The sequence below is a fragment of the Ambystoma mexicanum genome, chromosome 6p, assembly GCF_040938575.1.
Source record: "Ambystoma mexicanum isolate Mex_15411 chromosome 6p, UKY_AmexF1_1, whole genome shotgun sequence".
NCBI classification, from domain to species: domain Eukaryota; kingdom Metazoa; phylum Chordata; class Amphibia; order Caudata; family Ambystomatidae; genus Ambystoma; species Ambystoma mexicanum.
In genome coordinates, this window is record NC_090935.1 from 90,377,796 (window position 1) to 90,400,435 (window position 22,640).

Below are 22,640 nucleotides of genomic sequence, written 5' to 3' on the forward strand. Positions count from 1 at the left end.
AGGCTCTTCAACAAGCTGTCGGTAGTGGCTGCGAGTCTGAGGGAAGGGATCAACGTCTACCCCTACCTGGATGATTGGCTGATCAGGGCTGTATCTTCGGAACAAGCTCAGATCCAGCTAGATTATGTCTGCCACTTCCTTCACAAACTGGGCTTCTCCCTCAATTTAAAGAAGTCACAGATGATACCATCACAGAGACTCCAGTTCATTGGAGCGGTCCTGGACACTTCCCTGGGAAAAGCCACGCCACCAGAGGTGAGGGCTCAAGATATTCTACAGATGGTCACCAAGTTTCAAAATGCCCAACGTCTCCCAGCCTTCGACTTTTTGAGGTTGCTAGGCCTCATGGCATCCTGCATCTTCCTTGTGCCAGAGGCTCGCCTGAGAATGAGATCTCTTCAGTGGGCACTGAGAAGTAAGTGGTCGCAATTCTCAGGGAGAATGACAGGTCTCCTCCGGATTCCGGACAAGGTAGCTCACAAACTTCAATGGTGAATCTATCCAGAGAACATCTTGAAAGGAGAACTGTTTTGGCAATCATGGCCGGAGATAACAGTAGTCAGACGCCTCACTCACGGGGTGGTGAGCCCATGCCAACGACTTGACCATCAGCGGTCGTTGGTCTCCATCGGAGTCCAGACTACATATCAACCTATTGGAGCTGAGAGCGATCAGACTAGCCCTGAAAGCTTTCCTACCATCAGTGCAGGGGAAAAATGTCCTGATAATGACAGACAACACAGTGACCATGCACTACCTCAACAAGAGGAGGCGTAGGATCACTGCCACTTTGCAGAGGCAATGCTGCTATGGTTTTGGGCAATTCAGGAAGGAATCTCTCTATTGGCAGTCCACCTAGCCGGAAAGAAGAACTTGACAGCGGACGCTCTGAGCAGGCAGAGCACAGTCTCCCACGAGTGGGAGCTAGCTCAAAAAGTCCTTCAAGAGATCTTTGCCCTTTGGGAACCCCTCAGGTGGATCTGTTCGCCACAAGCACCAACAGGAAGTGCGATCTTTTTTGTTCAAGGGAATTTCCCCCGAGAGGAGCTCTAGGGGACGCGTTCGTAGTGGACTGGGAGTTTCCACTCCTCTACGAGTTTCCACCAGTCCCTGTTATTCCTCAAATGATCAGGAGGTTGAGAAGATTTCGGAAAACAATGATCCTAATTGCCCCGGACTGGGCCAGGAGAACGTGGTATCCGGACCGTCTAGATATGTCCATCTGCCCTCCAATCCGTCTTCCACTCAAAGAGAATCTTCTCTCGCAGAAGGGAGGTCAGGTTCTCCATCCAGACATCAGAACCCTCAACCTTGGCTTCTGAAAGGGTGAGGTACAAGGATTGGGACCTCCCTGATGACGTCATGGAAGTGTTGCTTTCGGCCAGAAGGCCAGCAACAAAGTCTTTATACCGCTGCCGCTGGAACAAATTTTGCAGCTGGTGTAGAGAAGGGAATATCGACACTTTCATGTGGTACACCAACGGTGTTATCGTTTCTACTTTATTTGGCAAACTCAGGCCTTCAAGTTGGCACTGTAAAAGGCTATCTCGCAGCGCATTCAATCTTCAAGCGCACTGCGGAGGAACCATTGTATTTCAAACTACCTCTAATGATACAATTTCTCAAGGGATTGACTAATGTTTATCCTCCAAAACCATTCCAAGTTCCCTTCTGGGACTTAAATTTAGTCTTAAACTTCCTAATGGGCACTCCATTCGAACCACTTCACTCTTGTTCGCTGAGATTTCTCACGCTTAAAACTGTCCTATTGGTGGCACTAACATCTGCTAGGAGGGTGAGCGAGCTACAAGCGCTCTCCTGTAAACCCCCACATACAATTTTCCACAAGGACAAAGTTGTCCTACAGGTGAAGCCTAATTTCCTCCCAAAGTTGGTTTCTGAATTTCATATTACTCAGAAAATGACCTTCCCTTTGTTCTACCCTCCTCCCCATCCAGGGAAAGAGGAAGAAAGACTACATAGGCTCGACCCAAGGCGAGCTCTAAGCTTTTACATCAGCAGAATGGCTAGGATCAGGCAAGCAGACCAACTGTTTGTAGGATACTCGGGCCACAAATTGGGATTACCCATAACAAAACCATTTCCAGGTGGATTATCTTGGCCATTCCGGAATGTTATAGACTGGCAGGGAAAGAGCCACGCCAAAACCTCAGGGCTCATTCAACCAGGGGTATCGCAGCTTCTTCGGCTCCCCAGAGAGGGGTACCGGTCCGGGACATATGTGCGGCTGCCACATGGTCGTCCGCACATACATTCACAAAATTTTACAATCTGGATTCCTCCACTGCTCAAGAGACCAGATTTGGCAAAGCCGTATTACACTCGGTCCATCCCTAAAGGGATACATAACACTATCACTCCCTCCTCCAATTACATACCACTGCTATTGGAGTCTATCAAAGATGAGGAATACGTCAGAGGAAACGATCCCTTCGAAGAACAAGTTACTTTCTTACCTGTTAACGTTCTTTCGACGGGATGTTCCTCTGACGTATTCCTTATCGCCCCTCCCATCCATCCCTGCAGTGATAACTTCCCTTCTGGTTGCAGCTTTCACTCCTTCAAGGTTACTAACCAACTCAGGCATGTCTTATACTACAAAACGGAACTGAGCAACGGATGCAGCGCGTGTCTATTTATGGGCATGGTGACGTCGGCGCCGATACGGTGGCCGTCGAGGGACATCGACTCGGCGGACGTCCACGCGCAGCGCACTCTACAGAAAAAATTTCCGAGGCCAGCAAGCTGGAAACATATATCAAAGATAAGGAATACGTCGGAGGAACATCCCATCGAAAGAACGTTACCAGGTAAGAAAGTAACTTGTTCTTCTTGCATAAATGCATGCGTGTGACAAAGCCGCCTTTTCTAAAATATCCCCAAAATAGGCAACGCGTTTTACCTCTGCATCTGCTGCTTCGTTCCCCTTGGAGATGGGATCCTCACCCTTTGTGTGTGCTTGGCATTTCAAGATTGTTATTCGCTCTGGGAGATCTATGGCTTCTACCAACCTAACCAATAGGAGGGCATGCTGCACTGGTGACCCATCAGCGTGACAGCCCAGAATGCACTGTGGATGTCGCGTATGCTGTATCTGTATAAAGCATTGGTTCCGTTCCCCTGCGGGGCTCTACCACCAATGTTAAGGCTTCTAATTCTGTCTAGTGCTGAACCTAGATTGTTACTGTATGCAAGCTATTTCATTGCTGGTCAGCTCCCTCTGACTTTATGCATGTTTTGCCCATTTTTTATTTTTTTTTACGTAAATTGCATTTACCGAAACTCTTTACGGTAAAAGTGTTTCGGTATATAAACTCTTGTATGTAAATTCGGTGAAACCGTTTTCTGTAATAAATAAATCGGTAAAACAGGTCCTCGATGTATTTTTTTCGAGGTTAAGACCTGTAACCGCAGAAAAGGCACACGCAAGGAGATCCAGGCACTGAATAATATTACAATGTATTTTCTGTCTACAATTTTCCCTTTTGAATGGGATTAACGTTGTTACTTCTGCAACATGTTTAATTCTGCGTGTCTTGAACACGACACTGCTGTAGGTCATTTCCTTTTTTCGATGGAATTGTATTCGCCTACTTGCCACCGGGTTACGTCATTGCAATATGGTGGAGGGACACGCTACACCGACATTGGCGCTCCACGTTCGTCCGAGATTACTGGGACAGCAACATCTGAAGCTTTCCATGAATGAGTAGCATCATTTGAGCTCTGCGCTCAGTGTGGGGTTAACAGAGGCTTCCTGATGCAGGCGGGATACGTTTGGGAAGGGTGGTCTCATTACTCTGCCGGCGTGTGGGATGCCTAGCTGTGGCACTTATACATATATGTGCGGTCTCCGGTTAAAGGTACTTTCATTTCGGTGTTTATTACGATCCCAACAGGGGCGAAAAGCCGATGCCACTCACACGCACGTGTTTCCTGTCCCGTGGAGATGTAAATGTGACTTTTTAACCAGTTCCTAACCTATTTCCTGTTAATGGGTGCGACTTGCTTAACGTCTTATGGCTCAATATTTCAACATTGACTTTGGACGGTCTTCACTAATGCTTGTGTGTTGAACTATAGGTTTTTTGCATGTTGCAGATTGTGGACTGTCCTAGTTTTGCTCTTTTGAGTTTAGACCCTAGGAAAGATAGCATTATATGGGAAGTCTGTTTTTATTTTTTGCCTTGTGTATTTTTCATATTGATTGTCCTACATGCTCATATTAGTATCGGCATGCAGAAGCAGGTATATGATGACACGTGAAAGGGTTGGGATGTGGATAGATTGTTTATAGATTAGTATTATTTGTAGCGTTTAGTATTGGGCCTTATTTTTTGACGGTTCGCATCGGTTTTTTGTGGTGGTATAAGGCAGTTTATGGTTACTTTCTGCCCATTCTTATATCATGTTCCAGTTTGTTTTAATCCTCCCCTGGCCGACCCCCCCCCGTTTCTCTTTTTAATTTCCTCTGGCTCTCAGTGGGTGTTGGATTTATGTTTTTCAATTCAAAAGATGTGTTCTGTTCTGTGTGGGTTGTTTGCTTATGTGGGTTGTCTTACTTTATGGCCTACATATTGGGTGTTGTGTTTCTGTTTAGAATATATAACTTCGTTTCATGACATACTTGTCTAATTGCTTGAATTTTCTAAGTTGGAATGTAAAGGCTATGACTAACCCTGTTGAGAGGAGGAAAATACTTAATTGAACAGGAAAAAGCACGATATTTTGTTGCAAGAAACTCACTTGCCATTTGAACAAACAGATTGTTTCAAATAAGACTTGTGTGAATGAATTTTGCAGTATATTCGCTAAATATTCTTGGGGTGTAGTTATTTCAATTAAATAAAGATCTTGGCTGTATCTGGTGATGTCATGGTCTGATGTCATGGCGAGAATGTGCCCTGAGTTCTTGGAGTGTTGGCGTGTTGTGATTTTGAAGGTAGGTGATCCAGCACAGGCAGTTGGGGCCATGTAGCCTGGGTGGTGGGAGCCAGTGGGCTCAGCACCTGCTCCTTCATGTTGCCGTCTATTGATGTCATCTTAGTGAAAAGGAGCCTGTGTCATCCTTACCTGCTGCCTCCAGTAACATGCTTTTTAACCGCAGCAGACCGGGTCGAGGTTGGTATAGAGGGCAGGTTTGTAGCCGTTAAACTGATGGTGGAGAATGTGTTTAACACTAATGAACATCTATGCTCCGAATTGGGCACACAAGAAGTTTTTCATGCGTTTGGAAGGGGCTTTGAAAAACATGCGTGATACAGAGGAGATTATTGAAGGTGACTTTAATTAGACCTTAAGTGCAGCTATGGATGGATCGAAAAGGGTTCAGTTAGTTTGTTACTAGAGCAGCCAGTATAGTTCTCCACTATTTGAAACTTTGATTTGATTACAGAATGGATCAAACTTACTTTCTAGGCATTCTTAAATGATGTTAGGGGCTTTTCGCCTGAGGTGACTGGGGTGTCGAGACGATGACGCCTCACGCCCCATGATTCTGAGTGGGGGTTCGGCTAGAAAAGCACTTATCAGCGACCCCCCACCCCCCTTGTCCCCCACACTTACTTTTCTGAAGACTGACTCGCTGGAACCTGCAGATAAACACGAGTTGAAATGGTTTTTGCATCCTTTGACATGCAAATGCTTTGTTTGCTTTCCTGCGAAATGCAGATGTTAATGTTAAAGGACATTTGTACCGCGCACTATCACCACCGTAGTGGTCCCTTGGCGCTCTGGCGGTTCTGAAAGAGATGGGGAGGTTGAGTTAGTGGGAGGACGCAGGACAAGTGCAAGAGAGCAGTGATGTGCTGTTGGCGTCCTTAGCTCGGTGGGTCCGTTGGCTGGGCCTGGGGTGTTAATTTACTGTGAGAATGACACAGAGAGGGGCTTTGCCGTTTAGTTCACTCCTGTAAACTAGGTTATTGTGCCTGGCTCGATAGTATCGTGTTACATTGATCAAATTGGTGGCATACGCAACCACATCAGCTGGACCACCTCGCTAAATGTCAGTGTTCAACCATGCATCATGGAACCACTTACTCCCTTTACAAAATAACACATATAAATACAGCACATAGATGGAAACATAGGAAATGCATTAGGAATGGAGCTCTTCTAAGCCAGATTCTATAACTCTAGTACCACTTACACACTAGCCCTGGATTCTAAATAACACAAGCAGTTTTCTTCTTTTTTGGGAGAGTTTACATGCCTCTCCTGTGTTGCAGCACCCCCCCCCCCCACCCTCCCCCTCCAACCTTATCAGTTATCAGCTGTTCTAGCGTGGTTTGGATGGAGAACTGTTGCATCATTTTTGTGGTCATAAATATTTGATGGAGTTAGTCATGCATCTACATGCTCACTTTACAGAATAGGTATAATAGATAGATGTTACACATATGTGGAAAATATATGAATGCCCTGCAAAAGTAAGGCAGATTGTAGACCTATGTTGACCTGCAAAAGGCATAGCTTGGCTGCGGTTAGATTTCTTGTGCCAGACTGCAAAGTGTCACCTAATAGCGATCTGTGGTAATTAACTGTACAAGCTGTATAGAAACAAAACCTGCTTTTAAAAGCATCATTGTCTAAGGGCACCGAGCACGGCCTTTTGCTCAGCGGTGGCAATGTTTTTAAACCTCGGCATGTTGAAATCCTGCCCAAGAAAAGAATACGCCCTTATACACACTCGCCCCACCCTACATGAAACCATAATTCGAAGGGATTGTGTCCTCCGACGTATTCCTTATCTTAGATAGAAATCCTTCAGCTTTGCTGGCCTCGGAAAATTTTTTCGCCAGAGGGCGCTGCGCGTCGATGATCGCCGAGTCGATGACCCTCGACGGCCTCCGTGCCGACGTCGACGTCATCCTGCCTATAAAGGCCGCGCGCAGCGTCCGTTGCTCAGTTCCGTTTTTCCGCGCTTCGTTGTGCCTCGGAACACCGTTGCTCAGTTCTCGTCGGATAACGTATATAATATTTAACCTCGATATCGATGGCATCCTCCTCCGACCCGACGACCCCTCGGTCCGGTTTCAAAAAGTGCCGAGACTGCGGGAAGAAAATGTCGTTGACGGACCCTCACAGGGTCTGTTTGTGGTGTCTGGGAATCACGCACCAGAGTTCGGAGTGTGAGGAATGCCTTTCCATGACGGCGAAAGCCTTGAAGGAGCGTAGGGGGAAGCTCGAGAGAGGTAGGTCAACTTTAACTTCCTCGAAAGCTTCTTCGGTAGAGTCGAGACGTTCGTCTCCTCACCATAAAAAACACTCTCGATCTAGATCACGAAGTGGCTCCCACCACTCGTCGACATCGAGACACTCGAAGAAGAGACGTAGGAGATCCCCTTCGTCATCTTCGTCGAGTTCTCCTGAGAGAGTTCATTGCCCCACAAAACGCAGCTCGCAAGCTGAGTGGGAGGAATTCAGGAAAAAGATGCTAAGCGTCTTCGAGAAAGCGGCCTCGTCCCCCTCGAAGACAGCTGAGGGTGATACCCCGGGTAAAAAACCCAAAAAATCTAAACGCCGCGAGTCGCAGTACCCGGCGGAAAAGTCAACCCGAAAGCGCCTCGAGCCATCGGGAGATAAAGCATCATCGACGCCATCGTCGAAAACTCCTTCGAAACAGAGGTCGGCGCCATCGACGCCGTTGTCGAAGGATTCATCGGCGCATCAGTCGATCGAGTCGACGCCGACGTCGACGCCGATATCGACGCCGGTGAAGGAAAGAACCACGGCTACTCCACAGCCAACGGTTAGACAAAAGACCTCCGACTCGACGCCGAGAACGTCGACGTCGTTCTCGAGCAGGACTCCGATCCTTTCGAGTTCCTCGAGGCCTAGTACACATTTCTCGACGCTTTTCACGGCGCCTTCGAGTACTTTCACGTCGGTGTCGACGACATCGACGTTTTCAAGGCCTGTGATGATGGCTCCTTCTGCATTGGAAATGGGGTTTATACCATTCCAAAAACCAAAGTATCCCCCTTTAACCTCGATTTTTGAGGAAAGGGAGGATTCAGACCAAGATATTGATTTACAGAGGACCACATCACCAGAGCCAGAGACTTTCGCCTCTGAGGATAGAAGATTAAAAAATCTTCAGGATGCACTTCAGGAAGCTAGTGGCTTGGACACTTCTCCTGAAGCAGAATTTATCAAACCAGACCCAGGAGAACATGCGGAGACTCCATATAGAGCTCTGATGTCTAGAATCATAGAATTTATGGGTTGGTCTGCACCTTCTCCTGCCTTTCAGCAGGATGACCTCACTGACATACTGGACAAGGGCCCACAGGAGGATCCTGTGGTTCCATTTCACTCTGCTCTACAGAGAAGGATTTTGACAAACTGGGAAACGCCGGAAATTATCCCGGCAGTAAATAAAAAACTGTCAACAAAATACAGGGTGGCTAGTTCTGACCCTGAATATTTGTCAAAACACCCTACTCCTGAGAGCTTAGTTGTACAGGCTGCAACCTCATCAGGCAGCACATCTGCATACCCCACTGCTCCGCAGGATAGGGATGACAAAAAGTATGATGCCATGGCTAAGAAGGTTTTTTCTGCCTGTAGCATGGCGTTAAAGTCTATTAACGCGACCTGTACGCTCGCTAGGTTCAGCCACACCCTTTGGGAGTGCGCTTCATCAGCGGCTGACTGCCTCCAAGAAGGAGAGGAAAGGGACGCATTTTTAAACATCATCAGGGATGGTAAAGATGCGATGTGCGAGACCCTACAAACTGGCCTAGATTCTGCTGACAGTATCAGCAGGGCCATGGCGGCAAGTACCACAATCCGCAGGCATGCGTGGTTGAGGAAGTCTGGTTTTGCCTCTGACGTGCAAACCAGGCTTTTGAATATGCCCTTTGACGGTTCTACCCTCTTTGGTAAGAAGGCGGATGACAGTTTGGAGAAACTGCAAACGTCCAAGGCAGCTGCCAAGTCATTGGGAGCTGCTATCCGTCAGAATACCTTTCGTCCTTCGGGATCATCGTGGAGAGGACGGTCCTTTCGTTACTATTCCTCATATGGAAAGGGCAGAGGACGACCGGCTCAAAGAGGCCAAGGAAGATTTACCCGTGGTGGACGGGGTAGGGGAAAGAAAGCCGCACCCGCAGGAGCAGGAGCCACTTTACCTTCGGCAACTGCATCAGCCGCTTCAAAACCACTCTGAGGTCTCCCCTCACAGAACACCAGTAGGGGGCAGGTTAACTCACCATCTGACGGAATGGCAGGCTATTACGTCAGATGCTTGGGCTCTGGAGACAGTGGCCCAAGGTTACTGCCTGCCCTTCCTACATATCCCTCAGAGTCATCCACCGGGGAACAACCCTTTGAAGCTTCCAGATCCGCTCCTCTTGCAGGAGGTTTTAGACCTGCTAGAGAAAGGTGCCATAGAACTGGTACCTGTAGCGGAAAGGAACAAGGGTTGGTACTCCCCCTACTTCATAATACCGAAGAAGGACGGAGGACTGAGACCCATCTTAGACTTACGGGAATTGAACAAATTCCTCCGAAAGGACAAGTTCAAGATGGTGACTCTCTCTCAGATCCTTCAGGCCCTCCAGCTTCAGGACTGGTTGGTATCTCTAGACCTCCAGGACGCTTATTTCCATGTGCCGATCCATCCCAGGCACAGGAGATACCTGAGGTTCGCAATTGGCAGCTCTCATTATCAATTTCGAGTTCTGCCATTTGGGCTAACCTCCGCCCCGAGGGTCTTTACCAAGCTAATGTCGGTTGTGGCTGCAAGTCTAAGGAGGGAAGGGATTCGTGTCTACCCTTACCTAGACGATTGGTTGATCAGAGCTGTATCTTCGGAACAGGCTCAGAGACAACTAGATTATGTTTGCCACTTCCTTCACAAGCTGGGCTTCTCCCTCAATTTAAAGAAGTCACAGATGATACCATCACAGAGACTCCAATTCATTGGAGCAGTCCTGGACACTTCCCTGGGAAGAGCCTTGCCACCAGAGGTGAGGGCTCGAGATATTCTGCAGATGGTCATCAGATTTCAGAATGCCCAATATCTCCCAGCCTACGACTTTCTGAGGTTGCTAGGCCTCATGGCATCCTGCATATTTCTCGTGCCGGAGGCTCGCCTGAGAATGAGATCCCTCCAGTGGGCACTGAGAACTCAGTGGTCACAGTTCTCAGGAAGGATGACAGATCTCCTTCGGATCCCGGTCAAAGTAGCCCGAGACCTTCAGTGGTGGGCCTGTCGGGAGAACATCCTGAAAGGAGAAATGTTTTGGCAACCATGGCCGGAGATAACAGTAGTCACGGATGCCTCACTCACGGGGTGGGGAGCTCACGCCAACGACTTGACCATCAGCGGTCGTTGGTCTCCATCGGAGTCCAGACTACATATCAACCTGTTGGAGCTGAGAGCCATCAGACTAGCGCTGAAGGCTTTTCTGCCGTCTGTACGGGGAAGAAACGTCCTAATAATGACGGACAATACAGTGGCCATGCACTACCTCAACAAAAGAGGAGGCGTAGGCTCACTACCACTGTGCAGAGAGGCGATGCAGCTCTGGTTTTGGGCAATTCAGGAAGGAATCTCTCTATCGGCAATTCACCTAGCCGGAGAGAAGAACTTGACAGCGGACGCTCTGAGCAGGCAGAGCACAGTCTCTCACGAGTGGGAGATAGCTCAGGAAGTCCTTCAAGAGATCTTCGCCCTTTGGGGAACCCCTCAAGTGGATCTGTTCGCCACCAGTATCAACAGGAAGTGCGACAGATTTTGCTCAAGGGAATTTCCCCCGAGAGGAGCTCTAGGAGATGCGTTCGTAGTGGACTGGGAGTTCCCACTTCTGTACGCGTTCCCTCCGGTCCCTGTCATTCCTCAAATGATCAGGAGGTTGAGAAGGTTTCGGAAGACCATGATCCTAATTGCCCCGGATTGGGCCAGGAGAACGTGGTACCCGGACCTTCTAGACATGTCCATCTGCCCTCCAATTCGACTGCCATACAGAGAGGATCTTCTCTCGCAGAAGGAAGGTCAGGTTCTCCATCCAGCCATCAAGACCCTCAACCTTCACGCTTGGTGTCTGAAAGGTTGAGGTACAAGGATTGGGACCTTCCGGATGATGTTATGGAGGTGTTGCTTTCGGCCAGAAGGCCGGCAACTAAAACTCTATACCGCTGCCGTTGGAACAAATTTTGCAGCTGGTGCAGAGAAAAGAATATTGAACCCTTTTCTTGTGGTACACCTATGGTGTTGTCATTCTTACTTTACCTGGCTAATTCAGGCCTACAGGTTGGCACAATTAAGGGCTATCTCGCAGCGCTATCAATCTTTAAGCGCACTGCAGAGGAGCCTTCATACTTCAAAATTCCATTGGTAATACAATACCTAAAAGGATTAACTAATGTTTATCCCCCGAAACCTTTTCAAGTTCCCTTATGGGATTTAAACCTAATTTTAAACTTCCTAAAGGGTGCCCCTTTTGAACCACTACACTCTTGTTCATTGAAGCTTCTCACCCTCAAAACTGTTTTGCTAATAGCATTGACATCTGCTAGAAGGGTTAGCGAGTTGCAAGCCTTATCGTGTAAACCTCCACATACAATCTTTTACAAGGACAAAGTTGTTCTTCAGGTGAAGCCTAACTTCCTCCCGAAGGTAGTCTCGGAGTTTCACATCACTCAGAAGATTATATTACCTTCTTTCTACCCTCCTCCTCATCCGGGGAAGGAGGAAGAGAGACTGCACAGGCTGGACCCTAAGCGAGCCTTGAGCTTTTATATCAGCAGATTGGCTAAGATCAGACAAGCAGACCAACTCTTTGTAGGTTATGCAGGACATAAGTTGGGCCTTCCAATAACAAAACAAACCATCTCCAGATGGATTATTTTAGCCATTCTGGAGTGCTACAAATTGGCAGGAAAGGAGCCTCCTCAAAATCTAAGGGCTCATTCTACCAGGGGTATCGCAACATCCTCAGCCCTTCAAAGAGGGGTGCCAATTCGAGATATATGTGCGGCTGCCACATGGTCGTCCGCACATACATTTACCAAATTCTATAGCCTGGATTCCTCCTCTAGTCAAGAAACTAGATTCGGCAAGGCTGTGTTACACTCTGTCCATTCTGGAAGGGTAACATAACTTTTATTACTCCCGCCTCCAGTCACAATACCACTGCTATGGGAGTCTATCTAAGATAAGGAATACGTCGGAGGACACAATCCCTTCGAAGAACTAGTTACTCTTACCTTGTAACGTTCTTTCGATGGGATGTTCCTCCGACGTATTCCTTATCGACCCTCCCATCCATCCCCGCAGTATGACTTCCTGTGGGTTTGCAGCCTATGCTCCTTCAAGGTGATTAGTCTAATCCAAAAAACATTACTGGGGACTACAAAACGGAACTGAGCAACGGACGCTGCGCGCGGCCTTTATAGGCAGGATGACGTCGACGTCGGCACGGAGGCCGTCGAGGGTCATCGACTCGGCGATCATCGACGCGCAGCGCCCTCTGGCGAAAAAATTTTCCGAGGCCAGCAAAGCTGAAGGATTTCTATCTAAGATAAGGAATACGTCGGAGGAACATCCCATCGAAAGAACGTTACAAGGTAAGAGTAACTAGTTCTTCTATTGCCTTCTTCCCATTGTAGACCGTTCCTTGTCCAGCGTAAAAGTATACATGGATCCCGGAGCCACAAGAAATGCTTTAATATTTAGAAAAAACCCCACTATCTTGAAATGCTACACTGGCCCTTACAAAATGCTCTTTGCTGTATCAGAGCTTGGAGCAGAATGGACGGGTTAATCATACCGAGCAGTGGACTGGCTCCAGGGTGTCTTGTCTCTTCTTTAATGCTCTTTGGCAGTGAGCTAAGCTTATACCAGCCGGACCTAAAAAGATTCCCCTGGGCTTCAGTGTCTTTTGCATGCAGGGGTAGTCTTGTGCATCATGCGTGCCTAAGACATTCTGCAAGTCGCCTCCAAAAGGTCTTCATGCTCCCTCAGTATGAGCAAAAACTTCACCCGTGGCTGCCCAGAGACATGCACATTGATGCTTTCTGAAGGGCTGCTGCATGGTCTTCGACATGTATCCTTTTGGCACCACAAATGTATGGGTGAGAGTGCGGAGTGATGCTCAATCTGGGCACACCGATCCGTGGTCTCTTTGGTTAGCTTAGGATTTCTGTATGAGAGTAATGCTTTCACGTTCTAACAGTCTGATGGAAATCGGGCGGGATATAGGAGTGTAGTGTAATGCCTCACCATAATGTGTAGTGTATTCCCATATTACCTTTTCGCATTCCCATGGACTCCACTAAAACCCTGCATGTCTTATAATCTCTGCATACACAGGTGTAAAATGACTGCAGGGGTAGTTGGGGAGACAAGAGCATGCCCCTCTCTGGTTAGATTCTGCATGTTGCACATAGACATTAAAATAATCCATTTAGCTATAGCTTTTGGCTCTAGTCCCCACCGTAGTCAGCGTTCCAACACTATGATAAAAGAGGACTAGGAATATGGCAGTCTCCATGTTGGGTAATCCTTGTGACTTTGCATGGCACGTCTAGGTGGTCCCAATTTTCTTCACCTGCACCATAAGTGGGTTGGGAAGCATCCCTACTCTTCACAAACATCTTTAGGTTGCCACTCTTTTTCCACAGGAGCTTTTTTGGGCACGCTTATTTTGCCTGTAATCTGAAACTGGCCCTGTGTTTCTCCAAATACTGCATGCTGAATATAAATCTGTTCTGAGCTGACTTGTGCTTATTGCCTGCAGGGGTTTTGCTGTTGGAATTTATACAACTAACTCTCCGGAGGCGTGCCAGTACGTGGCGGAGAACTGCAATGCCAACATCCTCGTGGTGCAGAATCACAGGCAGCTGTCCAAAATCCTGCAGGTGAGTGTCAGTCTTTTTTTAGACATGCCATACCGACCCACTGGTAGCAGAAGAACACCGGGTGGGGTGACTGAGTAGATAACCCGTATGAGCTGTGTGTGCATTCAGCCCACTTCAGAGGGGTTGTCCTTATTGCACAACGGAACTGCAACCTCACTCGGAATCTTAGGCGTTTGGTCTGAAGAAATTAATTGGCCTATGAGTGATGGCAGGGGCGAGGGGAGTTACTGATGTAACTCAGCCAAAGTATTTAATAACTTTCAGTGCATCCGTGACTTTATCTGCCTTGTACTATGGCTTTTGATGAGATCACCCAGACGGATCTAATAACCATGTTAAGGAATGGTTGAGTGTTGGGCCCAACCACCATTCCTCATTTCCCCAAATCTTATAAAAACCTTGATCACTCTGGTTACTGTCCTAATTCATCCAAACATCAACCATCCTCCCCTTTGTTTCCCATCACAAAATGTTCTGATCAAATCTTTTGGCAAATGGGTATTATTTCAAATTCTTTGAGTTCATTGGTAACCTAGAATGAGAAAACATAACTTGCAAAATCCTTGAACAAATGTCTTCTTAATGTTCCTCAAACAGTGCATTGTATATGAGATATTTATAATTGAAAATTACATTATAACCCTCCCGGGGTTATGCACAACTGTTAACTGCTGTTGTAGTTAAACATTCGACTGCCCGAATGAATTCGGCCATGCTCAAATTGCATTGATATTCGAATTATTTCTTCATAATGTATGCTCTTTGTCAAACAGTGTACTTTCATTTATGTAATCTTATTATCTTTGACTCGTTAAAAACAAATTTCCCTGAAAGCCCCATGTTGATTTACATTTACAGTATCGATCAAAAAAGCAGAGAATATATAATTTTTCTTTGACTGACATAAAGTTCCTATTCTATAAAATATTGATTTACTTGCTATGTGGCTGATGTTCACTTGTCAGTCTCTTGAATTTCCAGATCTGAGCCAAACCTATTTTTATGTTTTAGAAAGCGCGTGTCGAGGCCCGGACTGAAAACTGGTCATTCAGCAATTGTAACCAACTATTTGTATCAATCAGACCCCACTCTCATAATGCTCTGTCAAAATTATAGTGCACTCATGTACCTATTTGCTGTGCCAGTCTCCTGACGACAACTACAGGAACTCCTCTGCAGTGGCAGTAGGACCGGTTCAACGAGCACACATGCGTTCCTGGCAGCTGCTGGAACGCAAAGTTCCAAAAGGCAGAGGTGACTTTTTTTTCTTGTGCTGTCACAGTTCCATGGCGGGAGAAGGGGGCATTTCCATGAGGCCAGGGAGGTAAGGCCGCTACTCGATAGTCCCCCTAGGGGTGGTAGTGGCAGGATCTCATGGGAAGGGAAACCCCCATTGAGCAACTATTGTGGGAGAGTGCAGTATCCCTGTCAATCACCTGACCCTAGACCCCCTTCCTACAAACCTCCCCACTAATGGGGTATTGAGTTATTGTCACTCTACCATTCCCCTAGAAAGTACTGGGATGAGAAAGGATAGGAATTACCTAAATGAAGATCCTTCTCCCAGTACTGTGACGTACTCCATTGACTCACAAGGGAACCACACTATCAGTGCTGTGACGAGGGAGAGGTGCAGAAGTATGAAGATTATCAATGGGATCCACATAGAACAGTCTAGTGGTTACAGACTTCTCCAGCATGGGGTCTGGCATGGATTCACATGCTCATGAATATTCCCCGTCGTCAGGCTGGGAATCCTCGGTAAAGAAAAAATCAGTATCAGTTTCGTTTCTGATCTGTCTTTCGTAGTAGTAACCAATCGCTGATCTCTGCGTCATACTGACCACAGCCAATGACTGCCATCTCCCTAAGCCCCGCCTCTGGCAGCCATCTTCAGATTTTTACCGCACGTTCAAGTGTTGGGAGTCCTTGTGCTTAGCTCTCGAGCTTTTACTGCGTGTTTCGCGCTTTTTTCAGGTGAATTTTCAATTTTTTTCGGTTAATCGAGCCTCAAGCTCCACCGTTTCTACTCCCGTTAACGGGTTCCCGTTGCAGGATTTTCCTACGCCCCTCAAGGGTGAAGATTTCGTCGAATCAACCTCTTGGAGGATTCCAGAAGATTCGCGGCCTACTCTGAGATGGCCCAGGACGCGAGTTCGTCACCCAGACCCAAGCTATTTCGCAGCTGCCTTGGATGCGGACTGCAGAATGTGTTTAAGGAGGACGAACATCCGCGATGCCTCTACTGCATTCATGGGAACAAGACTCATGTAGAGAAGGACTGCCAGTTCTGCAAGAACTTGTCGGAGCGGACCATGAGGGACCGTCGATCTCGCCAGCTGGTTGGAGAAGGGCTTGACGGATGAGAAGAAGAAGAAAGGGTCCGAGCGGGCTTCTAAGTCCTGTGCGGGCGCCCCGGCGACGGGGGCCCAACACCAGGCCAAGCGCCGCGAGTCCGCTGGCTCCGGGAGCGCCGAAAGGTCGGGCTCTTTGGTCGCCAGGCAGGGTGCACCTTCCCCGGCACCGTCGACCACGAGCCAGCGCTCCAGTTCGGGGAAGAGGAAGTCCGAGACCCCGGGTAAGCTTCGGGAGAAGCCCCGTCCGATCTCGGGAGAGGGGGAGCGAGGCGGCGCCCCTCCCCCTAAGGGGAAGGCCCAGGACGCACCTAAGGTGGTGAAGGCCCCTACCCAGCAGGCAAAGGCCTCTATCGAGGCAATCGCGGAGACTCTGGCCAAGCCTAGTTTCCATGCCGCCAAGGAGGGAATCCTCTTTTCAGCCCATCGTCATGTCCCCCATGATGGAACGGGGGGGGGCACGGTAGCCTCCTCGAGCTCGGAGTCAGCCTCGGAGGGGGAACTGACGGAGGTCGCGAGGAATCTCGAAGTACAATTCGAGAAGGTTCGGTCCCGCAAGGAAGATCCTCAGGAGATAACCGAGGAAGACGACGATGGCGAGGAAGAGCAGCCTTCCCTTCTGGCGCAGCCGGAACCTAGGCCTCAGGATAGCTCGGCGGCCATTTTGTTTGCGATCCAGTCCTTATGCTCTTGAGATAAGGACGAGATTACCACGGCCCAGGCCGGAGGACCCGCAACCTGGCCCGTCGGGAAGTCCTCAGAACAAACAACGGAGGACCCAACCCTCTCCTCCGCTCGCCCGCGTAAGGCCTGCAGTTCCCTCCTCATCCTCCCACGAGTCGGGAGATGAGGGTGCGGTGGGCTCGACGACGGGTTCTGAGGGCGACGGAACGGGTCTCCCGTCGCACGGGCATCTCCGCCCGACGAGATTGGCCCATTCCACATCATGATCGCCAGGGTGTCCGAATTGTTCCAGCTCTGCCCGGAGGAGCAGAAAAAGGAAGGTTTCCTCTATCAGCGCCGGGAGGACAAGAGGAAGACTTGTCATCGTGGTGCCTCTAATCGATGACATCTGGGAGGAGGGCCTGTCGGTACTCAAGAACCCCTCCACGGCACCAGCCAAACGGGACCGGTACGAGAAGAAGTACCGGGTCCCCGAGACCGCTCCCCTGTGTCTCAGGGCCCAGCCAACGCCAGACTCGGTCGTCTCGGCGGCGAAGAAGAAACTCGGCGGGGTCAGGAGCCTCAACGTCGAATTCCCCTCCGGACGGCGAGGGAAAGAAGTTGGACGCCATGGGGCGACGGGTCATTTCGTCGGCGGCGGCGAAGACTATCAAAGCGGCCAGCGCCCGTTACGACAGGGAGCTCTGGTTTAAGCTGGCCCCCATATTGGACTTCCTACCGGACGACAAGAGGTCCGAGGCCCTGGAAATACTTCAAGAAGGCGAGGTGGTGTCGGACCACGCCATAACGGTGGCATCCGATATTGCCGATACCGGGTTCCGCCAGCTGGGCAACGGAGTTTGCCTACGACGACGGGGTTGGCTCCGGGCGACTGACTTCCGTCAGGACGTCCAGACCCAGGGTGTTGGACATGCCGTTCGACGGCAGCAACTTGTTCGGGAAGGCGGTGGACGAATCCCTCCAAGCCATGAAGACAGACACGGAGACGGCCCGCGCCCTAGGAGCCCTTCAGCAACGACGGCCCTTTCGGAGCTCTGGAGGCAGACAGGGGGCCTCCAAGGGATCCAGCGGTGCCTCGTCCTACCGCCAGGCGGCACGCTCCTCGTCTCAGGAGGCCTGCAGGGGTCGCAGCAAGCAGGGAGCACCTCGCCGCCGTTGGCAAGGTGGCCAGGGCGGCAAGGCCACCCCCCCCCCAAGCAGGACTGAACCGGCCGTGGCCTCGGGCCCCCACCGAAGCACCCCGGTGGGAGGCAGGCTGACTAAGTTCGTCGGCGTGTGGAAGTCCATCTCCACTGATCGTTGGGTGCTGGATACCCTGGCAAGAGGACACACTATCGAATTCCTGAAGATGTGCCCTCACATTCCACTTGTGGCCAGAAAGGAAAATCACGTCCCGCAACTGCTGTTGGAGGTAAGGGCGATGCTCAAGAAAGGTGCCATCGAGCTCGTCCCCAAGAGGCTCCGGGGCTCTGGAGTATACTCAAGGTACTTCCTCGTCAGGAAGAAGACAGGCGGTTGGCGCCCCATCCTTGACCTGCGTCGGTTGAACAAGTACATCAAGGCACAGACATTCAGGATGGTCTCCCTCCAGCATGTGCTGGGACAGCTGGAGGAGGGCGACTTCCTGGTTGGTTCTGCTAAAGTTTCAGAGAGGCAGGGAGGCTATTCCAGAGGGAGGGCACCAGCTGAAGAGAAAGATGTGCCCCCAGCTCGCCGTTTTGGAAAAGCGATTGACCCTCAAGGAGTTGGAGGAGCGAAGAGCTCGAGTAGGGAGATACTTCAGTAGAGAAAGCTGGAGATATTCTGGTCCCAGCCCCAGAAGGCCTTGTAGACAGTGCAAAGGATCTTGAATTTCAGCCAGCCACTGGGAGCCAATGGAGAGATTTCAGTGCTGGAGAGATCGTCCCTGGGCTTCAGGCCAGGGACAAGTCTTGCAGTCCAGTTCTCGATGAGTTGGAGAGGACAGAGAGTAGAGGCAGGCAGATTTAAAAAGAGGCTGTTACAGTAGTCAAACCTAGAGAGAACCAGAGCTCTGGAGATGGTGAGCTTCTGGGGGAAGGAGAGGAAAGGAAGAATACCTCAGAGGAGGTGCAGTTAGTAGTTTGACTTCTTAGAGAGGTCGGAGATGTGAGGAGAGAAGGAGTGTGGAGTCAAAGATAACCCTGGTGGTGGGGGGCGTGGCCAGCGAGCGAGCGATGAAGACGTGACTCGTCGGCGCTCCCGTGGCCGCCTGAAAAATCCTGTAATATCCTGCGTTACAAAAAGATGAAATCGCTAAAAAACAATAAATTCGGGCAGCGGAACATTATAGCAGCACCTAGCTGTGAAAAGGGCCGAATCCACGCTGGGAAACACAAGATATCGGCGTTGGAAACTGTAAGAATGTATCGTGTGGCCCCAACCAAGATGGCCGCCTCCGAGTTGCGATGAACTAAAAACGAAGACAAGCGTGGGCAGCTGTGAATCCCAACCGCCTGAGCAGATGCGGTACTAAATACCCTTGGAGCAGCTGGGCGACATACAAACCACAGACCCCGCACGGCGGTGGACCATATGCTGTTGCCGAGGGTCGGCAGACTGTGCGACCCCCCTCTTCCCCCCCCATCCCCCTGGCTCACGTGACGGCGGAATCGACCTGCATAACAATGCCACTCCCGGGCAGCGGCACCTCGGAGCACCATTCGGCTCTAGGGCGAGCGCAGCCCGAGCGGAAAGACACTAGATATTTGCTCCGGGACACCGCGGAAAGCACCGCCCGGCCCAGTCAAGAGGACCAAACCAGACGTGAGGGCCCTGGAAACCCCCCACCCCCCCCCCCCCGATCACCGGAGCACCAGCGGCCCCGATATCCCACGCCACCTGGCAACCCGGTGAGGCAACCTACCACACTCCTGCTGTGGCGCGGTCGCCTGGGGAGGAAATAATCGAGAACTTTGTGCAATACGGGAACGGAACCATCTTGGACGAGCTACAAGATCACGGTAGAGGCCCGAGATAAGGCGCGAAAAAACGGCTCCTCCAGACAGGCAATAAACGACCCACGCAAAGCAACACCATGGGCAAGGAAAGGAACAAGAAAACCTCGACCCAATGCACCATGTAACAATACGTCACAAGCACAATTACGGCACTAAGCACTGAGGACTCGAGAGTAACCCCCTCTCCGCCGCCAAAGGAACCAGAGGAACCACTCTCATTAAAGGATGTGATGGCTGCCATCGAAAACTTGCGCGCCTCGGTGGAGCAGAAGATGGGCACCATCTCCACCGAAGTCTCCTTGCTCTGTCACGACCTCCAGAAACTCTCGTCCCGGACGGGGGAAACGCAACAAAAAATCTCGAGTGGAGGATGACCTGAGCGGGTTGCACTAACAACTCGCGTAAACGAAACGACTGAAAACCCTGGAGGCCCGAGTCGATGAGGGAGAGGGAAGGTCCCGCCGCAACAACATTCGCATCCTGGGACTGCCGGAACGTGCTGAGGGACCCAGCGTGGAACTTTTCTTGGAGGAATTGCTTGCGGATCTCTTTGCACCAAAGACCTTCTCAAAATTCTTCTTGGTGGAGCGTGCACACCGCATGCCCACGGGACGCCCGACCCCCGGGGCTCCCCCGAGAACAATCATCGCAAAGCTGCTTAATTACCGTGACACAGACGCCATCCTACAAATGGCCCGTACCAAAGGGTCAATGACATATAATGGAGCCAGAATTGCCTTTTTTCCAGATTACACCCGTGAGGTCCAACGGGCCAGGCAATCATTTGAACACCTAAAAAGAAAACTACGCTCCATGAACGTGAAATATGGACTGCTGTTCCCAGCCCAACTGAAAATCCTGCATGAGGGCAAAACTGTCCACTTTACTGACCCGCAGGAGGCCTGGAGATGGGCAGAAACTCACATTGGAGGGGACTGGACTGGACCAAATCAAAATCGCAGAAGTAGATCAAGACCCCGACCACAGGGAGACGTGCACAGCAACCCAGACCCGAGGTCCTAGTCGAACCAGACGGAGACCCCAATAACTAACGAGCACTTTAGAGAAAAGGGGTGCAGCGGCTGGACACTGGCCGATTCACTGCTTACTCAATGCCGGCCACTTCTTCCGGCGACAACCTGCAAGGAACACTCCTCCGGGAGTGTCAGCGACGGCGGGCTGCCCTCGTCCCCCTACAACGGAGCACACGAACCGCAAGCAGTCACCAGTAACACACCATGCCACTGGCAGCCGCCACGCCCCCGACTTGGGACTTGAGACACCAGACCCTTACGGGTATAGTAAGTCGGAGGGGTAGTGTGAACAATTCATGTTAAGTTAACCTGGCAACATAGTTTTTAAGCGCCAGTACAGTTCGGGCGACAGATACTTCATGTTGGGGAGGAGTATGGGGAGGGGGGGAAGGGAAGTTGTATTATGTTTATCTTTTACCGGGAAATCACACCATGCAAACGTCCATAGCGAATTCACCAAACACAGTGCTCGCCACCCACGCTCCCACCAAATGCTAACATAATGTTCCTACGATCATACATACCACGCACCCGCAGAGCACAACACTATAACCCCCTAGACAGCAATGGCCACACAACACCGATAGCCAAAATACACAAGCCTCATCGATGCCTAGTGAACAGCATAGGTCTCTTAAGCTCCTCACTTGGAATGTGAAGGGTATGGGCACAAGTATAAAACGCGGACTGATCCTGCAATTCCTTAACAGACGCTCACCCGATGTAGCTCTTCTAACTGAGACCCACTTAGCGGGCTCAAACTGCCAGTTCTTCCGCAGATCCAACTATCGAGCGGCGTACCACGCAGGGTATACAATGGGCTCCCGGGGGGGATCCTGATCCTCCTACGTAAGTGACTCCCTCTTGAACTATCTACTGTGGTGCAGGACCCCAGTGGCCGTTTTGTGATGATTCGAGGTACACTCTGGGGGGAGACAATGGCCATTCTAGCGATATATTCCCCACCGGGGTTGAGGGAGGCTCTCCTGAGGGAGGCGACGGCCCTGATGGCGCAACAGGTAGAGGTGGGATCCTGGGAGGGGGTTTTAATGATGTTATGTGTAACACTCTCGTCCGGACCCATATCCGAAACCCGCGCCGGCCCACGGGTCTAGCGACCTTTGCGTCGGCGCTTGGTCTGAGCGATGTGTGGAGAGAACTACACCCCACAGACCAGGGATCCTCCTTCCACTCGGGAGCACACGCATCTCTATCCAGGTTAGATAACTTTTTCCTCCCAACCCCTGAAGCATGTAGGGTAAAGGCGGCAGAGCTCCTCCCCCGTGGCATATCAGATCACTCTCCCTTGGTGGTAACGCTCCATACGGCGCATCCCCTACCGCCCAAAACATGGAGACTAAACAGCTACTACCTGGGCCTCCCTGAATTCGTGGAACATATCGCTGTAAAGTCAGACGAATTCGTCGAAATTAACACTGGCTTGGTGGAGGACCCAGTGACACTTTGGGAAGCATACAAGGCAGTACTTATAGGGGAAATGACGGCCTGGACATGCAACAAAAGAAGAGAACATCATAGGAAAGTAACTGAGGCGGAAACTGAGGTAGAAAAATGGGAAACCAGTTACATTGCCGACGCTACCCCAGAAACGCACCGCTCCCTGTTAAAGGCCAGAGCCACCCTGCATAACACAGCGCTGGATAACGCTAGACAGGCACACAGGGAGTCAAAAAACAGAA

The 22,640-nt window shown here is 50.2% G+C and overlaps 1 protein-coding gene across 5 annotated transcripts in view; it reads left to right on the plus strand.

Annotated features, from left to right (window-relative positions):
- LOC138511228 (long-chain-fatty-acid--CoA ligase ACSBG2-like) overlaps positions 1-22,640 on the plus strand; it is a 1,364,724-nt gene that overhangs the window by 821,120 nt on the left and 520,964 nt on the right. For all 5 annotated transcript variants that reach the window (XM_069626768.1, XM_069626770.1, XM_069626769.1 and 2 more), the window contains one exon: positions 13,770-13,890. In XM_069626768.1, coding sequence (XP_069482869.1) covers positions 13,770-13,890 — 121 coding nt within the window. The remainder of the gene's footprint in view (positions 1-13,769; positions 13,891-22,640) is intronic.